Source organism: Lepidochelys olivacea (genome assembly GCF_965140295.1).
Source record: "Lepidochelys olivacea isolate rLepOli2 genome assembly, chromosome: 1".
Lineage (NCBI taxonomy): Eukaryota > Metazoa > Chordata > Testudines > Cheloniidae > Lepidochelys > Lepidochelys olivacea.
Genome location: NC_140411.1, coordinates 139,950,229 through 139,973,075, shown reverse-complemented (window position 1 = coordinate 139,973,075; position 22,847 = coordinate 139,950,229). Strand labels below are relative to the sequence as shown.

Genomic DNA, 22,847 nt, shown 5'->3' with positions numbered 1-22,847 from the left:
GCATCGGTGCATGCCCAACAGAGACCCAGCTCTTCCTTGTGCCCAGCTTTCCTGACCAGTTAGCCGCCACAAGCTACAAACCCAAGCCACGAACTCAAGCTACATTCAGGACTGGTAACTATACAGCAGCTGCAGAACATGAGGGTGGGGGGGTGTATACACATCGGTATTGGATATTAGTTAGTGGTCATAAATCAAATTGTGTTGTAATAAGCATGACATCTTGTCTTGTCCCCTGAAACAATCCTGTGTAGTTTTGTCTGCATAACAGACGTTTTCAGAGGCTGATCAGAACGCAGTAATGCAACACCTCGTTCACACTGGTGGCGCAGCGCTCCAGCGGGGCCGCAGCAAACGTTAGTCCACTCGCCAAGGTGGAGTACCAGCAGCGCTGTAGCCGCGGAGTCAGAGCCATTATGTGCCTTGCCAGTGAGCTAATGTGCCCGGGGGCTCCTTCATTGCGCTGTAACTCGCAACTGTAACCAAGCCCTTAGTTTAAGCGTCAAACAACAGCAGAGGAATTCTGAAGCACAGGAATACAGTTTCATAGCATACACCTTCTGGAAAATATTAGAATTCATTTAGTATTACTATAATGACTAAAATAGAGCAATAGTTACTTCATCACTGTTTGAAAGTGAAGGGACAATGTTTCAAGCAGTCAAGGTTACAGTGAATAAGATTGAAATGCTTCTCAATTTTAGCAAAGGAGTTTTTGCCTGATGAATTATATCATGCAAGATTTCAAATTGCTCCTAGAAAGGAACATTTTATTTTGTTATGCTATACAGAGCACAATTAATGTTAGTAACATAAATAAAATGTTTTTGGTTATCATAGTGGGTTAACCAGTTTTTCTTAAATAACTTTTAAATTAAATTCCAGTGCTTATTTTTCTCCAGAGAATGTTTCTTTAGCCCTTTTTTTTTTCATGATTCACAACTAGCTTTGAAACTATTCCAGGCAAATTCTCTGAACCCAACAGATGTTTGGGCTCTTGCAAGCTTTTCTTAAAATCTGTCTTCATAAAAGTATATAGATAAAGTGAAATAAAAGTTCTCTTTATCAGCATTTTTGGTGAATGTTTAGAAAAGTTTGTTCCTCATGTCAAGATAGGATGACGATACAAGAACCATTATGCTTATGGAAATACAACAAGATCCTTATAAACTGTATTGTATACAATGCCATCTGCAATGGTCTCTAAACAAACTCATTAAAAGCAAGAGTGCTGGCTTGTTAATAAAGCACTGATGAATTATGCAGATGTATTATTAAAAATTAGGTATTAATTAGGCCTCATCTGACAAATCACAGCCAGATACATAAAGCTAACTGAACACATCTAAAATATTCCAAATATGTTTTTCTTCTAAAGCATTTCATGAAATATGTCTGTTCATTGAGCTAATGATGTTTCTTATAACATTCTTAAGAACAGCTATCATTTATATTGCTATTGAAATATCTGCAGTCCTGCTGAGTAGAAGAGTAGCTCTAAAAAGGTAACAAGCATGCCAGGAGGATCAACACACACCCCGCTGCTTGGACCTGAAAGTGATTTTGATAAGAGCAATAATTATAATTACTCAAAGCTTACGCTCTAATAAATTTGTTAGTCTCTAAAGTGTCACAAGTACTCCTGTTTGGGGGTTTTTTTGGGGTGGTTTTTTTTTTGGAATTACTCTAAAGACACTATTTTAATCTAACAAGAACTCTTGAGCTAAAATGTCTTTTAAAACCAGCATCTATATTCTCAGTTACACTACAGTACTCACCATATGTGAGAAAGCTCTGGGATGGGAAGCTTGGATTTTGTGAAGAAATTCTTAGCCACGGAACCTGTCAAGAACAGTGAAACAGGCATTTGAAAGGTTTCAGAGGGGTAGCCGTGTTAGTCCATATAAGCAAAAACAATTAAAAGAATGGAAACCTTGTGGAACCTTAGAGACTAACAAATTTATTTGGGTATAAGCTTCCGTGGGCCCACAAAAGTTTATGCCCAAATAAATTTTTTAGTCTCTAAGGTGCCACAAGGATTGCTTGGCATTTGATATTCATCTTCCAATCTGATTTTGCTTGTGTTTCTATAAAGCTGCAACAGCATCAGCAGCTGGTTATTTCACATTCAACAGACACTTTGATTGTTGGGAATGAGTATAGCTGCTTGGCCATTTGTCTCTTGGTGAGTAACTAACATGGGACAGGCCAGGCAGAGCGGTTGACCTCATTTCTCCACTTCTCTCCATGTGGGAAAAATATTAATGGATGAAAACAAGCCTCAGTATTACCATTATCATCATCAGTATGCCATTATGAATACAAAGAAAGGAAAATGGAGCTAAATGGCTTCCTTTCCAGAGAAAAGGATGCTTCTAATCACATGCCAAGTATATGGCAGCAAATGGCCCTCTGCCATCTGTGCTACTCCCACAGTGACTTTCTCTGCTTTCAGGCCTGCTGCAGCCCTACCATCATGAAAGAAAAATAAGAGGAACCAGCTAAGCATCCTGCTACAATCTTCACTACCAGTTGTGAACATCCTCCATAGCCCTCCCATAATAAGCAATCTGATTTCCCTCCCAGCCAACAAACCCCTGCTGAGCCCTTTGCAGTGATAAGAAGTTCACTACACATCCCACACAGCCAGCTGCCCAACACTGTCTCATGCAAATAGGCTACAGGGGTAGCAAAAGTCTGCCGTAGATCCTTGCACATTTTACTTCACATAAGCCTGAAAAACGTAAGGCCAACCCCATTCAGAGCCATTATATACAGATCTATAATTCTGCCTCCCACTACAGTTAATAGTAAATCTGGGTGTGCATGAAATGCAATGTCTGGCCCTATGAGGCTCTCTCTCGGAATAGATAGAGCAAACATCTTGCATATTTTAAAGACTGCATTCTATTATAAACAAAGTTGACTATATGCAGCTTTGTGGGAAATCCTCTATGTGTTGAACTTCCATTTTCTTTTCCCTTCTACTAGGAAGATCAGTTGGAGAAGATTTAACCAAGGGGAAAAAAACTGATGAAGTGCTAATTTCTGCCAAGATCAAGCAATTATTTTAAAACTTTTGTCTGGGGTCAGAATTCCTGAATCCCAAAGTACTGAATTGCAATAATATAACCTCAGAGGACATAGTCAAAATGCCTGTAGTTAAAATCTGTGTTTTTTCCTTGCCAGACTAACTGTCAGTACCTAGAATAACTCCTCTCACAAGCAGTCTGGCCAGAATGAAAATCTGATTTTTAAGATCAGTTACAACACTGTTACCATGTGTGTGCTATGCAGGGTTTACATTTAACCGCTTAAGGGCCAACAACTCAATCTTACATAGTGCTGAGCATCCTGATATGATCCTGTAGAACAGTTAAACAGATACTTAACTTTAAGCACCTAAGCAGTCCCACTGACTTTAATAGGAAAGTAGTTAAGTATATTCTTGTGTTTTTATGGATCAGGCCAGAGCTTCGCACTTTGCAGGACTGAGCCCCAAATACTGTCTTCAGATTCAAACAATTTATTTTAACTTTTTGTCCTGTAACTGCAGATGCTTTCCTGAAGTTCACACTGAATTTTTAAACTGTGTGTTTCAACTCTGAAAAATTAGTGTGCAAAACTCACACATTCTTCCTCAAAAGATCTACTCCCAGTGTGTGTTTAGAATCATATCAATTAATTTTAGTGACAAATATAGATTTCTTTTATTTTTGTATTTCTCTTAGCCCTGCAGCCACCACAGCTGAGAGAAATAGTTGGACTCTAGTCCTCCTTGTGCATCATAAAAAGATTTTTTTGTTGTTGCTAAATTCCAATCAACGACACTTGTATAAACTCTCTGAAGACAGTTGGGTTGCAAAGTTGTAAGTGAGGACAGCATTTGTCCTGCAGAACATTTATTTCTGATGATGACACACAAGAAAGAATTAACTCAGCTTGGCTCTCAGATCCCAGGGTGAGTTTGCAGGGCTAGCAATTAAGAAAAAATATTTTACCTGTAAACAGAGAGCATGTGGTATTAAAATACACATTTAACCTGTAACCCATTTTAGAGTCATCTTTAACAGTAGAACCACGAATTTTTAAAAATTCTTCAAAGAAACTATTTGTTACCCACTGTATTATTTTAATGCTTTAATTCAGTGATTCAGTGGGTCACAGGAAGATTGTAGATGGGTTGCGGGCCTAGGGTTGCAGGCCCTGGGAGAGAGAAAGAGGATTTGGAGGGCGAGGCAGTTTGAGTATATGGCGTTGTGACCTGGGTTAGGGTTGCAGTGCTGGGTGAGCAGGTGCTGGATGCAGGTAGTTACTGCCCCCTCAGTGGGGCAAGGAGAAGGCAGCAGAGGAGAAGAGGGTTGCTGGCCTATATTTTTGGGCACCCCCAAGAATTTGAACACTGGGTGGGTAGCAAAAAAGAGACAAAATGCAGTGGGTAGGATGGTAATTTTTAAAAAAGTTGTTACTCTAAAAAACAAATAAATAAATAAATAAATCGACCCTGTCTGGAGCACAAACCTGATCTAAAGATAACTCAAGAAGCTCTCCCTTTATCTACTGTACTTTGCTTTAATTTTCAGGCCTTTCATCCTGGTTGTTTTGCTGCACATATATATTATTTAGTAAATGTTACCTGAAATGAAAGAGTTCAGATCAGACTGTAGGGATTTGAACTGGTTGATGTAATATTCTCGCTGTTCCTCAGTTATCCTCCAGGGGTCATCTGGGTAATTACTGCTGTCCTGTGGCTCCCTCTCTACTGAAAGAGACTTCAAAGACAGGGAAAAAAGTCACTTGCAAAACTGCGTGAAAAAGCAACATACACAGACATTTTAAGAAGTAAGGGTCAGTCTGCACATCTAGCAGGCCCATTTTTTAAAGAAATGGGAGCAGAAAGGCTCAAGTTGATTAATAGCTCTTATAGTTAGGGCTTATTATACATGTCCATTTGCTCAGAGAACTACAGGAAGTTTCACATGAATGAAGCTAAAATAAAAAACAAACCCAACTACTGTTGAAGGCAGAAAGATCACTCCATCTAGTCATGCATTAAGATCTATCGCCTCATATTGGTGTTTTATATTGCACCCATCACCAAAGCATCTGAATGCCTTCCACATAAAATAGATAGCAACAGTGAAGTCCCGAGTGAACTCAATTTGGTCACTGGAATGTCTCCATTGGGGGGACACTGATTAGATAAGTTTTTTTTTTAACTGTATTTATTTACTTTTTTTTAAGATTGATTTGTATAAGGTTGTGTTTGTTTGTTTGCATTGAATGTTGTGAGCATCACTCTTATGGTGGAAAGAAGCAAACATTTAAAATGCGTTGACTTGCGTGTCAAAATATTTTAGCGACAGAATGTAGGAAAGAATAAGCTACATGCTCCAGCAAAGTTTAAAACCACTCCTCTGGCCAGACTGTCAACGTGCTCAAACTCAAATATGTGACTTTGTTTTAAAAATGTGTTAAAAGATCCTCAAAACAGGAAATATCACAAAATAGTACTTTGTGCTGGTTTGAAATTATGTGAGATTTATTGGTTTAAAAGACATGATGTTTTAGATACATGTTTCCCATGAATCAGCTGAGGTTTTCCTATGTCAAAAAAAAAAGTTAACCATTGATTTTAAAAAAATTAAATTCCTGAGGTTATATTATTTCAAGCCAAAGTCTACAGTTCAATAAACATTTTAAAACTGTTTAATATTAACGAGACCATAGTTTAGAACAGCTTAAAAACCTAGGTTTCAAAGTAGCAGCCGTGTTAGTCTGTATTCGCAACAAGAAAAGGAGTACTTGCGGCACCTTAGAGGCTAACAAATTTTATTTTTTTTACTCCATACGGCTAATTTGTTAGTCTCTAAGGTGCCGCAAGTACTCCTTTTCTTTTTAAAAACCTAGGTCACTCTTCCATAGAGCAAAGTTTGTAAAAATTCATGGAGAAGTTTTGCTCTGTAGTAGACGGACACGGGGAACAAAAAAACGTGACTGGTGATTAAAAAGCAACCCTAATAGTCATGTGGCTTTATTCTCATTTGTACTAAGATCCTTTTACAAAGTGCTGATGTGTAAACGTGTAATTCATACCCACTTTGAGGCACCTTTACACTCCAGAGCAGTGTAACAGGGCCTTGGTATAAATGAGAATCAGGCTCATAGTCTTATTCATGAAACCAGTGGCAATTCACAATGGCTTTGTCTACACTAGGCTTTTTTTTCCTTAAAATTATTATCCGCCATTGCTGCCATTGGTGAGGTAGTATGGACAGGCCACTGGTAACATTTGGCATTTCAACCACCATGTCATCTAGATTTGCTCTTAGCACGATTAGACAACTCGGTGACTAAAAATGCCAGTGGTCAATCTGGCCTATACAAATTCCCCCACAGTTGGTTCTACTGGTGAAGCTGCACCATTGGTTACCATGGTGAGAAATCTGAAGAAATATATCTAATGTATATCTTACGCAGCCAACAAGATAAACAGAGTGTGCAAAATCCAACTAAAAAAATACTCAGAAGAACCTGGACTCTGGGCTTGTAACTCAAGTATGCGGTATCTTATCAAAAACATTTTTGTGGTCATGAAATTTTCATCAAAGTTGGACTCAACATTCAGTACACTATTTGGATTCTTGAGAAGCTTGAAGTATTTTTTATCAAAAAGCCTCTTTTTTTTTTTAAATCAAAAAGCCATTTTGCATTGAAGAGTTTTGATTAAAAACATTTGACTAGATCTAGTAATTAATCTTCCTAAAGCTCTTTAAGATCCAACATGGAAAGACTTTAGAAAAATATCATCATCATCAAGGCCGATGACAGGCCACAAAGTTATTTTACTTTACTCCTACACGTTTGGCCTGAATTCTCCATACACACCAGGCAGGATTTCCTTATGGTGTGCTGCTTCCTTTTTTATTTTCTGCAGCAGCTGAGTTGTGGAAAAAGGGTAATTGCCTTAAACTGAAGCAGAGCAACCGGTCGAACAAAGGAGGCAGAGGAGGAAGAGAAGCTGATAGGTCAAAGGCCAACCCCGTCTGTCTTCATTAGTGTCTTTGATCCCCATAATGCTACATTCTACAATTCTCCCATGCATACTACTTTAGTTGAACAGCTATGTTATTTTGTGTAATTTCTACATAATCCTAGAAAAAATGGTGTCAGTACTGAAACAATGAAAATTATTGACCTTATTCAAACCAGCTGATCAAGCAATCATAGTCCCAGTTCTTCAAGGCAGTTTAAAATAGAATGCAAGTAGCAGAACAAAGAAGAAATAGAATATTACAGGTCAACCTACTCTGCTCCAGTTTAGAGTGCATTGTTTTCATAACTTCTGTCTACAAAAATATAGATATAGTTGGCAAGCTTTAAACAAAAGGAAGCATTCAAAATTATCCCTGGCTACTATGTGATGGAGCTCTAGATAGCCTTGTAGAATTCTTTTGGTGCAGAATTATTGAAATGCATAAATGGAACACTGACAAATAGGTTTTACAGTGCACGATATTTGCCTGTACAGGTAAAAAACATGAATACAACCTAATCAATATGGCAAGATATAAAAGATGAATAATTCTTGTAGGAGCTGCAGTCCATTGCGTACTAAGTAGACATGGGCTGGAGGGAGGGGGAAACTGACTCTGCTCGAAAAACTCGTTCCATCCCAAATCATCTATCCATGCCTCATGTTGTTCTTATGTTATGGGGTAGAGGGAGTGAGAGCACAGCCAAAAAATGGCCACTTACATTTAAAAGCAGTTCTGCTAGTAAGCATGGCAATATTTTACCTAAGGCCAAAAATCTGTGGCCGTAATAGGGAATTTACAATAGACAAATTAGAAAGTTTGCAGAGTTACGGTTTTGAAGCCAACAGGGAAACACTGGACCAGTTTAAGTAAAGCAAACAAAACATCCCACCTAAACTTCTTTATCAGGATTGGGATGATTGAGACAGTAAACTGGGTTTACAAATTTGAATGATTTCCTACAGAGAAGCTGGATATCAGGTCATGGCAGTGTGAGGGTGTCAGGGATAACGCACTAGATCAAGACAAAAAAAATCTCAATTAAATTCATATATATTAAAGATGTTTTTCTTGCATTATTAATAACTTACAATTCTTTCACTTCTGATCTAAGAATCTCAGTCTAATTTTCCAATATTTATGTTGTTTGCTTACATTTGAATTTCACTCAGCTTAAACAATGAAAATGAACTAGTCATTTTCAATTTGCTTTCCAGTCAGTTTTGCTTTATATTTCTCCTACACTAGAAGGATGCACCAATCAATGAGCTGCAAATACCAGAGGGGAGTGTTGTTATTTAAACAAACAAAACAAAAAAATCCAATGGAAGAATTTTTATATTTAAATTTCTGAAAACATTTGTATTCATGTTAAACTTTGTAAAATATAGTTTTTACAAAACCTAAATTTGGGCTTAGCTGAACCCCCCAGTCTTCCTTTCTGTTCTTACTTGCAAAATAAAGACCATATTTGCCTGGCAGTAGAGACTAGGAGGAAACCTTTGCAGAAGAGAAACAAAATGAAGATTATATAAAGTGAAAATAACGAAGAATACTTTACTCAACTAAAACTGCAGGGAGATTTTGGTCCAGGTTTATTCAAAATGGAACCTGTCTAGGTTACTGGGACTAATATCCCCACTTATTTCAAAAAGCACCACTACTAGGTGACAAGAACTAGAACTTCATGCATTTCTTTTTTTTGTTTTATTCATTTATTTAATCACCATGCAATTCATTACCCGACTAAGAGAGGAATGTACAAGTGCAGATTTGGATGCATAATTTCCCGTTGCTGGTCCATCTTGTTGTTGTGTAGAATGTCTAGCTTCATAAGGAACTATGAAAGTTTAAAGAAATATATATATATGTATTATCAGACGAATCAATAAGGTTCCACAAGTTCAAACTGGAAATTAAGCATTACAACACAGAGGTTCATTAAGCTTAATACTATTGTACTACAGGCCATTCTGTCCCCTTACCCAAAGCCCTAACTACATGCTCTACTCCTATATCATAGTTTCTCTTCTTTAATATTTAGGCATTAACAATAGAAGTTGTCATTTCATCCTACCAGACTGGCATTAATTGCTTTAACGGTTGTTGAAATGCATATTTGCATGACAACCTGCAGCAGCCCTAAAATAAACTATTACAGTAAATCAGCTAACTAATGAATATAGTGAATTCTCAACTGTCATTTTCAAGAGATTTAGGTTTTTCAACTTTTTTATTTAAATCTAATTTGTTTAAAGAGGACATTGTCAAGGAAGAGCATTAGACATTGATTTGATCTGTACAAAACTGTTGATTTGACTGTGGAAAATTCTCTGGATCCTAAATACCTGGGTTTTATGGTTGTTGATCATTCAATTGCCAGAACACTGAAAACAAAAACAATAAGCTTCCTACTTTTAGACCCCTTTAAACCCCAAAGTTTTTTGCTTCCTACCCTGTATATAGCAATCACACCCTTTTCTAGGAGATGTGCTGACATCAATAATGATTTTCTTATTCAAAAACAGATGCTTTCCAGAGAAAAGTTACTACAGGCCAAAGTTACTTTTTAACAAAATAGTCCCATACATTTCAAGTAAATTCAGCATTTCCAGAGTGGAAACAGAAAAGGGCTCTAATGGGCGATATTTCCAGGGTCCTAAGTATGTACTGCAAATACAGATAAGAAAATAATAGTTAAACTGAGCTATAAAAATTATGCACTTGTCAATGTCTAAATGTTCCACCCTTTAGCTTTGTCTTGTGCACATTAAGAGGCAGAAGAGTAACTAGAATGCAAATACAGCAACAGTATAATATGACAAACAACTGAAATGGCTGGTATTAGAACTGTTAATTTCCTCAGAAACACACACACACACACACACACACAATCATCACTTCTTGATTTGAGACATATCTGATTGACAAGCAAATTCCAAACCTGATTTTTTTTGCAGGTCATCAATAGGCCACTAACCTTGAATATATCTTTTATTTTTAAAACCCAAATTTACATTTCAAAACAGAGAAGGCCTGATCCTGATGGGGTTGCAGGTGCTCAGCACTGCTCAGAATCTGGACTAGAGTTAGCAAAGAAAAGCAACAATAATTTCAATTTTCCTAAGGTGAGAAGACTTCCATTCCATCTGCATAATTTAAGAACAATCCTGTTTTTAATAAAGATAAATAACTAGACATAGAAGCAGGGCACATTGGAGCTCTCTTTCAAATCGTTCTTTTGAAATCCAACTTCTTCTGCTGGAGTGTTCAAACTGTAGCACTGTCCTAATGCTATTCAGCATCATTTACACAAAATTTTAGAGTCTCCTGAAAAATGAAAATCAAGAAAACTCAAAATCTTACTATCGTTACAAAGCAGCTTGCTTTTTAAAGTTATGTTTCTAACTCCGATTGTTATCTATTCTTGTCCTGTGCTGGTATCTAGTTTTTTCCCTTACAAATGTGTTTCAATGTCAGAAAGAAGACAGGAAGGAAGTTGTGAAATATACTGCAGTACTTGGAGGCTGAGTATGGGGTTCTGTTGCTATGTGGTTACCAGCAACAGAACTTTCAAAAACTAGCAAGAAAATAAAATGGATGAATGCCCAGCTAAAGTTCTACTTTAGAGGGGTGGGCAAAAATTGAATGTTCAATGACCCTGGATTACTACTTTCTGACCACCACATAGAGTATAAACAGTACAAAAAAAAGGTTAACACCACACACGCATACACAAACCCAATGCTCTGTAGGCCCCTCCAGAATGGTATTCAGTGTCCTCAGTGCAATGGTTTCAATGAAACTGGAATGTTAACAGATTTTTTTTTTTCTAGGCCAGAATGGACCAATTATTCATCTAGTCTGACATCCTTCATAACCCGGGCCATAGAATTTTATCTACTCACCCTTGTATTGAGACCAATAACTTGTGTTTGACTAAAGCATACCTTCCAGAAAGGCAACCAGTCTTGATCTGAAGACATTAAGAGTCTTCACATTCAGACTGGATGCCTTTCTGGAGGCCATGTTTTAGTGCTCAGTGGGCTCACGGCCTCACAGGATTTTATCATCTTAACGTTTAGCTGCTTGTATTAATTTTCAGAAGAATGACACTCATGTTAGCCTTGATTCTACAACCCTTGCTCACTTTGAATAGCACCTTGCTGGAAGTATAAACTGGAGTATAAACTACTGTTCAAAGCAAGGTAAGTCAATAGAATGTGGGACATTCAGCACTCATTACAAGAACCTGTGATCTGACTGGGGCAGGAGGGTAAGGGGGGAGTACGTGAATATAATGGATTGTGCCATAGAAAACAGAATCACTATTTCTCGTAATCTTACAGTTCCTGCTAACATTAATTCCTAGTGCACTGCATTATAATTGCAATCCAGGATGTGTCCTTCCTGTCCTGTGGCTGATAGATTTGGACAGGGCACGTGTCGGTACAGTGGAAGGGAATTCCACCTGCAGTGCTTATTCTGAACATCAGAAATCACTGCTTTGTTAGGACTTACATGTGGATAACTAACATATCAATGTGGATGACAGTCTACTTTCTAACAAGTGACTATCAGTCAGTACTAACATGAACCTTTAACTAGAAGTCCATTTGATTGTGTTAGACCACTGATATTTACCACCAGCACAAAATTTTACTTAATTAAAAAATTTTTGTAAGAGCTCAGTTTAGTCAGTCACTTATAACTGAGGACAACAGCTGAAGAACCAAGACATCCCATTCATCATTCACAGAGAGCATGTTAACTCATGGTACCGACACTTAAGAGTTGGATGAGAAATGGTTTTCCTGTCCCACAAACATTTCCAAGATTTAGAAAATTCTCCCATTTCATATCAGGACTAAACCAAGATTTTTAATTTTTTTTTTTAATGAAAATGAGAAAATGAGAAAGGGAGCCACCCACCCACCCCAGAAATGCCAAATGGTTAAGGGACTATCCTGGGGCGCGAGCGAGCCTGCCTGATTCGGAGCAGACACGTGAATGTGCGTCTGCCACATCACAGGAGAATGACGTGGCTACTGGTCTATTGGCTATTTTGGGATGGGTCTCGCTCAATCTCTTCTGTTGGAGAGATTATTATTAAATAGCCACTGGGCCAGTGACAGAGATTGACTCTAGAGCCTGTTTAGTAGGGCACTCATCGAGGATGTGGCAGACCCTGATTCAAGTTCCTACCCTGAAACAGCCAGAGCAGCAACTTGAACCTGGGTCATCCACATTGCAGGTGAGTGCCCCAACCAACTGGGTCTTCTGGGGTGGGTAGCATTCTCTTTGCTTTTGTTCCGAAATTCTATCCTGGACCTCATAAATCTTTTTAGCCTAACTGGATACCCATCCAATGTTTCAGTTTCAACAAACTGGAATTTTCCAACAAAAAATAGTTTTGGCGGAAGATTCCCAACCAGCTCTACCCACATCAGCTGTCCAGTCCCTTTGATGAAATGATGAAAGATTTTATGCTTTATCTGTGAGAGAGCGTCTATTGGACACTCACCATCATTCTTAATTATCATTTTATATTACAACAGTTGTTACAAGCCCCAGTCAAGTCTGGCACCCTATTCTGTTATAACCTGTTAAAACCTATATCCTCCAAGTACACCTCTACCCAGATATAATGCAGTCCTCAGGAGCCAAAAAATCTTACCACGTTATAGGTGAAACCACGTTATATTGAACTTGCTTTGGCCTCAAGCATTTCCATTATTAATAGTCACTTCCCACCCCCTGACTGACCCGTCAGAACCACCAACCCATCCAACACCCCTCCCACTCCCTGTCCCCTGACTTCCCCAACCCCTATCCACACCCCTGCCCCCTGACAGGCCCCCCCATCATTCCCACACCCTATCCCAACACCCCTGTTCCCCGTCCTCTGACTGCCCCGCCCCCAGAATCTCCAACCCATCCAACCCCCCCTCCCCCCCCGCTGCCTGTCCTCTGACTGTCCCAACCCCTATCCACACTCCTGCCCCCCTGATGGGCCCCCCATGACTCCCACGCCCTATCCAACACCCCTGTTCCCTGTCCCCTGACCGCCCCCAGAACCTCCAAACCATCCAACCCCCCCCCCGTTCCCTGTCCCCTGACCGCACCCCCAAGACCCTCTGACCCTTATCCAACCCCTCAACACTGGCCCGGCCCCCTTAACATGAGCAGTGTGTCGGAGCCAGACATGCTGACGCGCTGATCCACCGGAACGCACAGCCCCCCCCCCCCCCCCCCAGAGCACTGCTTTACCGCGTTATATCCGAATTCGTGTTATATCAGGTCACGTTATATCGGGGTAGAGGTGTACTCAGATCAATGAGAGTTATGCTACTGACTTTAATGGCAGCATGATCAACCCCAAAGCATCTAAATTGTGGTGATTTGTTTTCTTCTGGGTTCCCATTACACTGGGTTTTTACATTTACACCTTACTGTTATTTTTGTTATGTAACCAGGAAGACCATTGTTCTTCCTTGCAAACAAATCCCCACTGTAAATCTGAAAACTAGTACAGCAGTTATTGAAATCAGGAATGTTTTTTTTTCTTAATATTAAAAAACATGCTTATGCACTGAAACATTCACAGTACTCAATCACTAACATATACTGCACATAGGCTTGCCAAAAATGTGGTAATCAGCATTAATTTGTGAACAGTTGCACACAAATCTACACATGATCATTAATTTACTGGAAAGAAAATAGGAAGAGAGGACTAAATCAGAAAGCAGAGCTTCTGCATAAAATAAAAAAAGATGGTCAGATCATTTACTAAAAGACAGAGGTAATTAAGTCCAGGCATTATTAGGCTGATTCCTTAATTGCATTTGAGATTTGAAGGCACTGAACGGAAAAAAACAACAGTGTATGACTTGTGCATCCCAGATTTTATCCTACCTCCGTGTGGCTGTTCAAGCCCACTCCTTGACCTGCCATAGCCATAACTCAAGGGTATTCTCTGGTAATTAGATGGAGAAGCAGGAGGTGAACACATCGGTGACATGGGGGGAGACTTGGTTTCCTGCTTCAGAAACAACAAAATGGAATTCTGAGGTGACTACAGAAATAGGTGGAGTAATTCTGCATACCAGTTCAATCACATACAGCATGATGTGCAAGGCATAGTAATAACTGACAGATTCTCGTGCCCCTATTTCCAAAAGAATTGTGACTATAAATGGAAGATGGCAAAGTGATGCTTTGATGTTGAGCCTTGTTCTGGGGGTAAAATACAAGAGTCATCCCAAGGGGTTAGAATGAACTCTAAGACATTTTACTTGCACGTGTGTCTGGATCAATATTTTTGTTAAATCTTATTATTACTGGGTATCTTTGGATTTACATATTGTATTTAGGTGCTTGAATGCATTCTCCATTTAAGAAAATACTTTTAATTTCAGAAGAAGGCAAAAAATGAAAAATAACTAAAAGCACCAATTCAAAGATTTATTTTAAATATTCTGGGAACTGCCTTTGTGAGAAGCAGATTTGTAGATATTGTCAGATCTAACTTGGAGTTTGTTTCCTTTTTCCTTGAGGATTGAGCTTTGGTAGAGGACACGGTCCTGAAATAAATTTACTATATAAACAGAAAAAATATTACTTCACAGTGCAACACCACGGCAATAAAAGTCACCTAGGAAGAGTTATAGGTTTGGTGGCAATGCTCTACTAGAATGAAATTATTTAGAGAAAACAGATATTTGCAACCTTATTTCCAATTTCATTATTCTACATGTGCATACCCTATTGACTCATTAATAATGGTTAGTCTCAGGCAAAGTTTGTTATTCATAGAATCATAGAATCTCAGGGTTGGAAGGGACCTCAGGAGGTCATCTAGTCCAACCCTCTGCTCAAAGCAGGACTGATCCCCAACTAAATCATCCTAAAACATCCCACATCTGATCATCCCCAACTAAATCATCCCGTGTGTGCATGTGCTCTACAGATAATATACACTGCCTGCCCCAAGTAGCTTACTGCACAAAACATGATACAAGATGAGAAGATGTCAGGCAAGGGAAAGGGTCATGTAAACAACAGAAGCTGTGAGATTGCTTGGTTTTATAAACATGTAAGCATCACACATTCTCAGTTTTTATAGATTCAGACAATATGGATCTCTTTATGATACAGCTATTTTTAATTAGGAATTCAGAAGGCCAGAGTGGCAGCAGGATTTGTTACTGGAAGAATATTTCACTGAGGGTGAATTTCCAGAACACTAGCCTGGTATCACCTCAAAGGAGATTAGAGGGGAAAGAATATGGTAGGTTTCCTCAGTCCAAAAACAAGGAGTTGTGATGATAGCAGACCAGTTGCCAGCTCATGCCAAAGCCCTAGGCCTCAACTGGAGGCTGACAAATACATAACTGGAACCGGTCTGGCTCATCCATGTGTTAGTATTGTTAAAATAGGTAGTAGAGTTATAAATATGTGGTTTGTGTTTAGACTTCACAGAACACTTGTAAACTGCTGCATCCATTAATCTCACTTGTTATATCTGTATCCAATGTCATAAGGTAATATTTAACTGTAAATCACCAGTCACAGTACACGGGAGAGAAGCATTACCAAGTGTGAAATACTACAGGTGGTGTTATCTCCTGCCAACAAAAGAAGGCTCATAATCACCAAACTAACCATAGGAAACGTCAGAAGACAAAAGATTTTGTTGATTGCTCCCCTCCCCACATGAATAGTAGCTATGCAACTGAATTCCTCCAAGCTGAACTTGGAACTTGACAGGCTAAGGAATAAAAGGCCCTAACAAGGAGAAACTGTGGGTATGTCTACACTATGAAATTAGGTCGAATTTATAGAAGTCGATTTTTTAGGAAGCGATTTTATACAGTCGATTGTGTGTGTCCCCACTAAGCGCATTAAGTCGGTGGAGTACATCCACAGTATCGAGGCTAGCTTCGACTTTTGGAGCGTTGCACTGTGGGTAGCTATCCCACAGTTCCCGCAGTCTCCGCCACCCATTGGAATTCTGGGTTGAGCTCTCAATGCCTGATGGGGCAAAAACATTGTCACGGATGGTTTTGGGTACATGTCGTCAGTTGCCCATCAGTCCATGAGAGCAACAGCAGACAATCGTTTCGCACCTTTTTCCCCGCGCAGACGCCATACCACGGCAAGCGTGCAGCCCACTCAGCTTAGCCGCTGCCGTTGTGTCCTGGGTGCTACTGGCAGCAGACGGTGCAGTAGGGCAGCAAACCATTGTCATGGAACCAACAAACGACCGCTTCCGCAGCCACTCTGCTCTCCTGCAGACTCCATACCACGGCAAGCATGGAACCTGCTCAGATCACCGCAGCAGTTATGAGCGCTGTAAACACCTCACACATTATCCTGCAGTATATGCAGAACCAGAAACTGCAGAAGCAGGTGAGGAGGTACAGCAGCATGGTGACGAGAGTGATGAGGACATGGACACAGACTTCTGTCAAAGCACAGGCCCCGGCAATTTGGGCATCATGGTGGTAATGGGGCAGGTTCATGCCATTGAACACCGATTCTGGGCCAGAGAAACAAGCACAGACTGGTGGGACCGCATAGTGTTGCAGGTCTGGGATGATTCCCAGTGGCTGCGAAACTTTCGCATGTGTAAGGGCACTTTCATGGAACTTTGTGACTTGCTTTCCCCTGCCCTGAAGAGCAAGAATACCAAGATGAGAGCAGCCCTCATGGTTCACAAGCGAGTGGTGATAGCCCTGTGGAAGCTTGCAACGCCAGACAGCTACTGGTCAGTTGGGAATCAATTTGGAGTGGGCAAATCTACTATGGGGGCTGCTGTGATCCAAGTAGTCAACGCAATCACTGAGCTGTTGCTATCAAGGGTAGTGACTCTGGGAAATGTGCAGGTCATAGTGGATGGCTTTGCTGCAATGGGATTCCCTAACTGTGGTGGAGTGATAAACCGAACACATATCCCTATCTTGGGACCGGAGCACTAAGGCAGCCAGTACATAAACCACAAGGGGTACTTTTCAGTGGTGCTGCAAGCACTGGTGGATCACAAGGGACGTTTCACCAACATCAACGTGGGATGGCTGGGAAAGGTACATGACGCTCGCATCTTCAGGAACTCTGGTCTGTCTGAACGGCTGCAGCAAGGGACTTACTTTCCAGACCAGAAAATAACCATTGGGGATGTTGAAATGCCTATAGTTATCCTTGGGGACCCAGCCTACCCCTTAATGCCATGGTTCATGAAGCCATACGCAGGCACCCTGGACAGTAGTCAGGAGCTGTTCAACTATAGATTCATAGATATTAAGGTCAGAAGGGACCATTATGATCATCTAGTCTGACCTCCTTCACAATGCAGGCCACCAAATCTCACCCACCCACTCCCGCAATAAACCTCTCACCTATGTCTGAGCTACTGAAGTCCTCAAATCATCGTTTAAAGACCTCAAGGTGCAGAGAATCCTCCAGCAAGTGACCCGGGCCCCATGTTGCAGAGGAAGGCAAAAAAAACCCAGGGCCTCTTCCAATCTGCCCCAGAGGAAAATTCCTACCTGACACCAAATATGGCTAGCAGCTGAACCCTGAGCATGTGGGCAAGATTCACCATCCAGATACCTAGGAAAGAATTCTCTGTAGTAACTCAGATCCCACCCCATCTAACATTCCATCACAGGCAATTGGGCTTATTTACCATGAATATTTAAAGATCAATTAATTGCCAAAATCATGTTATCCCATCATACCTTCTCCTCTATAAACTTACTGAGTTTAATCTTGAAGCCAGATAGATCTTTTGCCCCCCACTGCTTCCCTTGGAAGGCTGTTCCAGAACTTCACTCCTCTGATGGTTAGAAACCTTAGTCTAATTTCAAGTCTAAACTTCCTGATGGCCAGTTTATATCCATTTGTTCTTGTGTCCACATTGGTACTGTGCTTAAATAATTCCTCTCCCTCTGTAGTATTTATTCCTCCGATATATTTATAGAGAGCAATTATATCTCCCCTCAGCCTTCTTTTGGTTAGACTAAACAAGCCAAGCTCCACTATAGGCTGAGCAAGTGCAGAATGGTGGTAGAGTTGTGCATTTGGACATTTAAAAGCGCGCTGGCGCAGTTTACTGACTCGGTTAGACCTCAGCAAAACCAATATTCCCACTGTTATTACTGCTTGCTGTGTGCTCCTCAATATCTGTGAGAGTAAGGGGGAGACGTTTATGGCGGGGTGGGAGGTTAAGGCAAATCGCCTGGCTGCTGATTACGTGCAGCCCGACACCAGGGCAGTTAGAAGAGTACAGCAGGGCGCACTGCACACCAGAGAAGCTTTGAAAACCAGTCTCATGACTGGCCAGGCTACAGTGTGAAAGTTCTGTTTGTTTCTCCTTGATGAAAACCCACCCCCTTGGTTCACTCTACTTCCCTGTAAGCCAATGGCCCTCCCCCTACCCCCTTCGATCACCGCTTGCAGAGGCAATAAAGTCATTGTTGTTTCAAATTCATGCATTCTTTATTAATTTGTCACACAAATAGGGGGATAACTGCCAAGGTAGCCCGGGAGGGGTGCGGAAGGAGGGAAGCACCGGGTGCGGTGGGGGAGGAGAAAAGGACGAGGACGCACTGCTCTTCAAAACTTATTGAATGCCAGCCTTCTGTTGCTTGGGCAGTCCTCTGGGGGGGAGTGGTTGGGTGCCCGGAACCCCCTCCGCCACCCGCGTTCTTGGGCGTCTGGGTGAGCAGGCTATGGAACTTGGGGAGGAGGGCGGTTAGTTACACAGGGGCTGCAGTGGCGGTCTTTGCTCCTGCTGCCTTCCCTGCACCTCAACCATACGCCGGAGCATATCAGTTTGATCCTCCAGTAGCCTCAACATTGCTTCCTGCCTCCTCTCATCGTGCTGCCGCCACCTCTCATCTTGCTCCTGCCACCTCTCATCTCGCTCGTCCCTTCTGTCCTCACGTTCATTTTCTGCTTTCCTGTACTCTGATATTGTTTGCCTCCATGCATTCTGCTGAGCTCTTTCAGTGCGGGAGGACTGCATGAGCTCAGAGAACATTTCATCGCGAGTGCTGTTTTTTCGCCTTCTTATCTGCGCTAGCCTCTGGGACGGAGATGATAGGAGGAGTGTTGAAACATTTGCAGCTGCAGGAGGAAAAAAAGGGAGAGTAGTATTTAAAAAGACACATTTTAGAGAACAATGGGTAGACTCTTTCACGGTGAACCAAGCTGTTAACATTACATAGCACATGTGCTTTCTTTACAAGGTCACATTTTTCCTCTTATATTGAGGGCCTGCCAGTTTGGTCTGAGAGACCACACACGCAGGGCTGGGCGCCAGACTTTGGCTTGCAGGCAGCCATGGTAAGCCACCATGTTAACCTTCATAACATGTGGGAATGGTTTCAAACAGCAGTGCCCTCATTTCCCATACCAACCAACCGCTGGGTTGGCCATTTAAAATGGGTTGGCCATTAAAAAAGAGGGGCTGCGGTTTTCGGGTTAACATGCAGCACAAACCCAACTAACCCCCCCACACAGCCAATTCTCTGGGATGATCGCTTCACCACTCCCCTCACCGTGTGGCTAACAGTGGGGATGATTTCTTTTCAGCCACAGGCAAACAGCCCAGCAGGAATGGCCACCTCTGAATATCCCCTTAATAAAATTCCCCTATTTCAATCAGGTGACCACGAATGATATCACTCTCCTGAGGATAACAGAGAGATAAAGAACGGATGTTGCTTGAATGCCAGCAAACACCGGGATCATACGTTGCCACGCTTTCTTATGCAATGATTCCAGACTACATGTCACTGGCCTGGCATGGTAAACTGTCCTACCATGGAGGATGCAATAAGGCTGCCCTCCCCAGAAACCTTTTGCAAAGGCTTTAGGAGTACCTCCAGGACAGCTTCATGGAGATGTCCCTGGAGGATTTCCGCTCCATCCCCAAACACGTTAACAGACTTTTCCTGTAGCTGTACTAGCCACAAGTGCATCCCAAGTCTTCAGGGCAAATTAATAATTAAACATGCTTGCTTTTAAACTATGTATTATATTTACAATGATACACTCACCAGAGGTGCCTTCTCCGCCTTCAAGGTCCGGGAGCTCGGGTTGGGAGGGTATTGTCCCCAGGGTGATAAACAGTTCCTGGTTGTTGGGAAGAACGGTTTCTCCACTTGCCTGCTGTGTGCTATCTTCAACCTCCCCCTCCTGGTCCCCCAAATCTTCATCCCTATTGCATGAGACTCCCTTGCAGGAGTCCATGTACAGGGGTGGGGCGGTTGTAGGGGCACCCCCTAGAATTGCATGCAGCTCATCATAGAAGCAGCATGTCTGGGGGTCTGACCCGAAGCGGCCATCTGACTCTTTGGTAGGCTTGCCTGAGCTCCTTAAGTTTCATGCGGCACTGCTGCGGGTCCCTGTTATAGCCTCTGTCCTTCATGTCCTTGGAGATTTTTTCAAATATTTTGCCATTTAGTCTTTTGGAACAGAGTTCTGATAACACGGATTCATCTCCCCATACAGCGATCAGATCCAGTACCTCCCGTTCGGTCCATGCCAGAGCTCTTTTGCAATTCTGGGACTCCATGGTCACCTGTGCTGATCAGCTTGCCACACTGGCCAAACAGGAAATGAAATTCAAAAGTTCGCAGGGATTTTCTTGTCTACCTGGCCAGGGCATATGAGCTGAGAGTGCTGTCCAGAGCAGTCACAATGGAGCTATCTGGGATAGCTCTCGGAGGCCAATACCGTCGAATTGCTCTCACACTACCCCCAAATTCGACCCGGCGATGTTGATTTTAGCGCTAATCCCCTCATCGGGGAGGAGTACAGAAATCAATTTTAAGAGCCCTTTAAGTTGACATAAATGGCTTCGTCGGGTGGACGGGTGCAGGGTTAAATCGATCTAATGCTGCAAAATTCGACTTAAACTCGTAGTGTAGAACAGGGCTGTATCTCTATGTTGCTAGGAATTTAGGAGGGCAAGATTTCCAAGCATATGTCAGGGATCCCAGTTGCTTAGCCTGGGTTAGCCCTAAAGGACATACAGAGTTTGTACATTACAGCAGCTTCTATCACCTTTTGGAACCTAAGACTGTATGTTTATCTGATGTTAACCTTGTAAATAACTCTTATTTCCTTTTCCCAGTTAATGATTCTTTAGATAGTTGATCATAGGATTGGCTAAAAGCATTGCCATTGGTGTGAGATCTAAGGTGCAATTGACCAAGGGTAAGCAACTGGTCCTTTGGAAAGGGAACTAATTTGAATAGTGCTGTGATCTTTGGTGTTAGGGACCATCTATCACTATCTGGGTAGCCAGATTATCGGAGTATCCAAGGGGACTGTCTAACTCCATGTTAAGGCTGTTATAGTGCCTAAGGAGTTCACACTTGATAATTAGTTGTTGAAATCTAAATATAGAACTCACAACCAATCTAGGGGCCATGAATAAGCATTCACCTCACATTTCCCATCAGCACGCATACCGGGACAGGGAAGCTAATGATCCAACCAATGGACCAATTTCAGGGATGAATTCTGGTCATGTGCCACCTGGAGCACGTTGCACATACACGAAGAACACAACCAATCTGGGGTTTGTATCCTGCTTAACAGTCTGCCCTGATGTTGGTACTCACGCTCTTGAGCCACTCCAGACAGCTTGACAGGAGTCATGAAGGGCTGTCTGTTCTCTTAGCCTTCCAGCATCACTCTTTTCATTAATTATGTCATCACTAGGGATTGTGCTTATGATAGAGACTCATTAGTTTGGTTGTTTTTTAAACCAAGGCAGTTTTCTACTTTGCCTCTCTGCATCCTTCTCTCCCCTCCCTAAAAAACAACAATCTTGAACTACATAAGCAAAGTCTCTGAAAAACAACATTCGAACAGGAACCTTTGCAAAGAATATTACAGCTCTAACAAAAGATGACCCATAGGAATGACTTTATGGTAAATATGGGTGGGGGGAGAAAGAATATGTGCATTTTGCTGGGTGTAACGAAGTGGGGGATTTTCTTAGTGTTTTGCATGAATACTCTGTGGGTCTCAGTTTCCTTGTGCGCTGTGCATTTAACGAGGTGGTGGAAGAGGGTTTGTTGTTACAGAGGACCAGGTGTGACCTCGCCTAGCAGCCAGGACCCCAGACAACTGCCTGGAGATGGGGGACCCTAGCGACCGGTGACCTGGAGGTCCACCCCAGCTTAGCTGTCAACCAGTTCTGGGCAGTGGGAGGACAAAGGGCTGGGGAGAGAGTACCCCAGTGACCTGACCAGCCGGTTCCAGACAGTGGGGAACAAAGGATGGAAGAAAGAGGGCCCAAGCAACCTGTTTACTGGGACCAAAGATAAAAGGACGGGGAGGAGCTGTTGGGGGAGATGATATTGGACGATCAGCTGGAAGGAGGGGACTTCTAGGCTGGGGAGGGGGAGCAGCAGAGCCCATCTGGATGCAGGAGAGACCTAGATGTACTGTGCTGAGGGTTGCTAGGCCCAAGGGCCCAGAAAGTTTTCTGTGCTGGGTTCAGATGCTCAATAAACCCTCCTGTTTTATGCTGGCTGAGAGTCACTGCAATCTAGAAATCAGGGTTGCACTATTCCCTCTGGGAGTGGAGGTCCCTGGGGTCCACACCGAGTGGACTCCCTGAAGGGGTCCAGGGGGAGACAGGCGTGCTGAAGCCTCAGAGAAGTGAGGTTCCAGGATGTGGAGGGGCCTATGGCTTAACCCCAGAGAGAGAGTAAACCACCGAGAAGGGCTGTCATACTGAAGGGGGTTCCTCCCAGGGACCATACAGAGCCGAGAGAGAGCACG

General features: G+C 42.0%; 2 protein-coding genes across 8 annotated transcripts in view; both read right to left on the bottom strand.

Moving 5' to 3' along the window:
* Positions 1-22,847, bottom strand: part of REPS2 (RALBP1 associated Eps domain containing 2) — a 150,149-nt gene that overhangs the window by 81,302 nt on the left and 46,000 nt on the right. For 6 of the 7 annotated variants that reach the window (XM_084631749.1, XM_084631746.1, XM_084631747.1 and 3 more), the window contains exons 4-7: positions 13,956-14,082; positions 8,780-8,877; positions 4,637-4,772; positions 1,779-1,842 (exon numbers count right to left, since the gene is read on the bottom strand). In XM_084631749.1, coding sequence (XP_084487875.1) covers positions 1,779-1,842; positions 4,637-4,772; positions 8,780-8,877; positions 13,956-14,082 — 425 coding nt within the window. The remainder of the gene's footprint in view (positions 1-1,778; positions 1,843-4,636; positions 4,773-8,779; positions 8,878-13,955; positions 14,083-22,847) is intronic. The other variant, XM_084631744.1, reaches the window with a different exon arrangement.
* On the bottom strand, positions 18,571-20,754 carry LOC311514899 (uncharacterized protein). The gene is made up of 2 exons (XM_084617627.1): positions 20,105-20,754; positions 18,571-19,169 (listed from the first exon to the last, which is right to left on the bottom strand). Exons 1-2 carry the CDS (start codon positions 20,295-20,297, stop codon positions 18,796-18,798), a joined length of 567 nt encoding a protein of 188 aa, XP_084473753.1. The 5' UTR covers positions 20,298-20,754; the 3' UTR covers positions 18,571-18,795.

Coding starts and splice junctions, on each gene's coding strand:
- LOC311514899 (XM_084617627.1), bottom strand. CDS start 20,297: ATGGACTCCTGCAAGGGAGTCTCATGCAATAGGGATGAAGATTTGGGG. Junction 19,170..20,104: donor AGGCGGAGAAGGCACCTCTG/GTGAGTGTATCA, acceptor TTCCTCCTGCAG/CTGCAAATGTTTCAACACTC.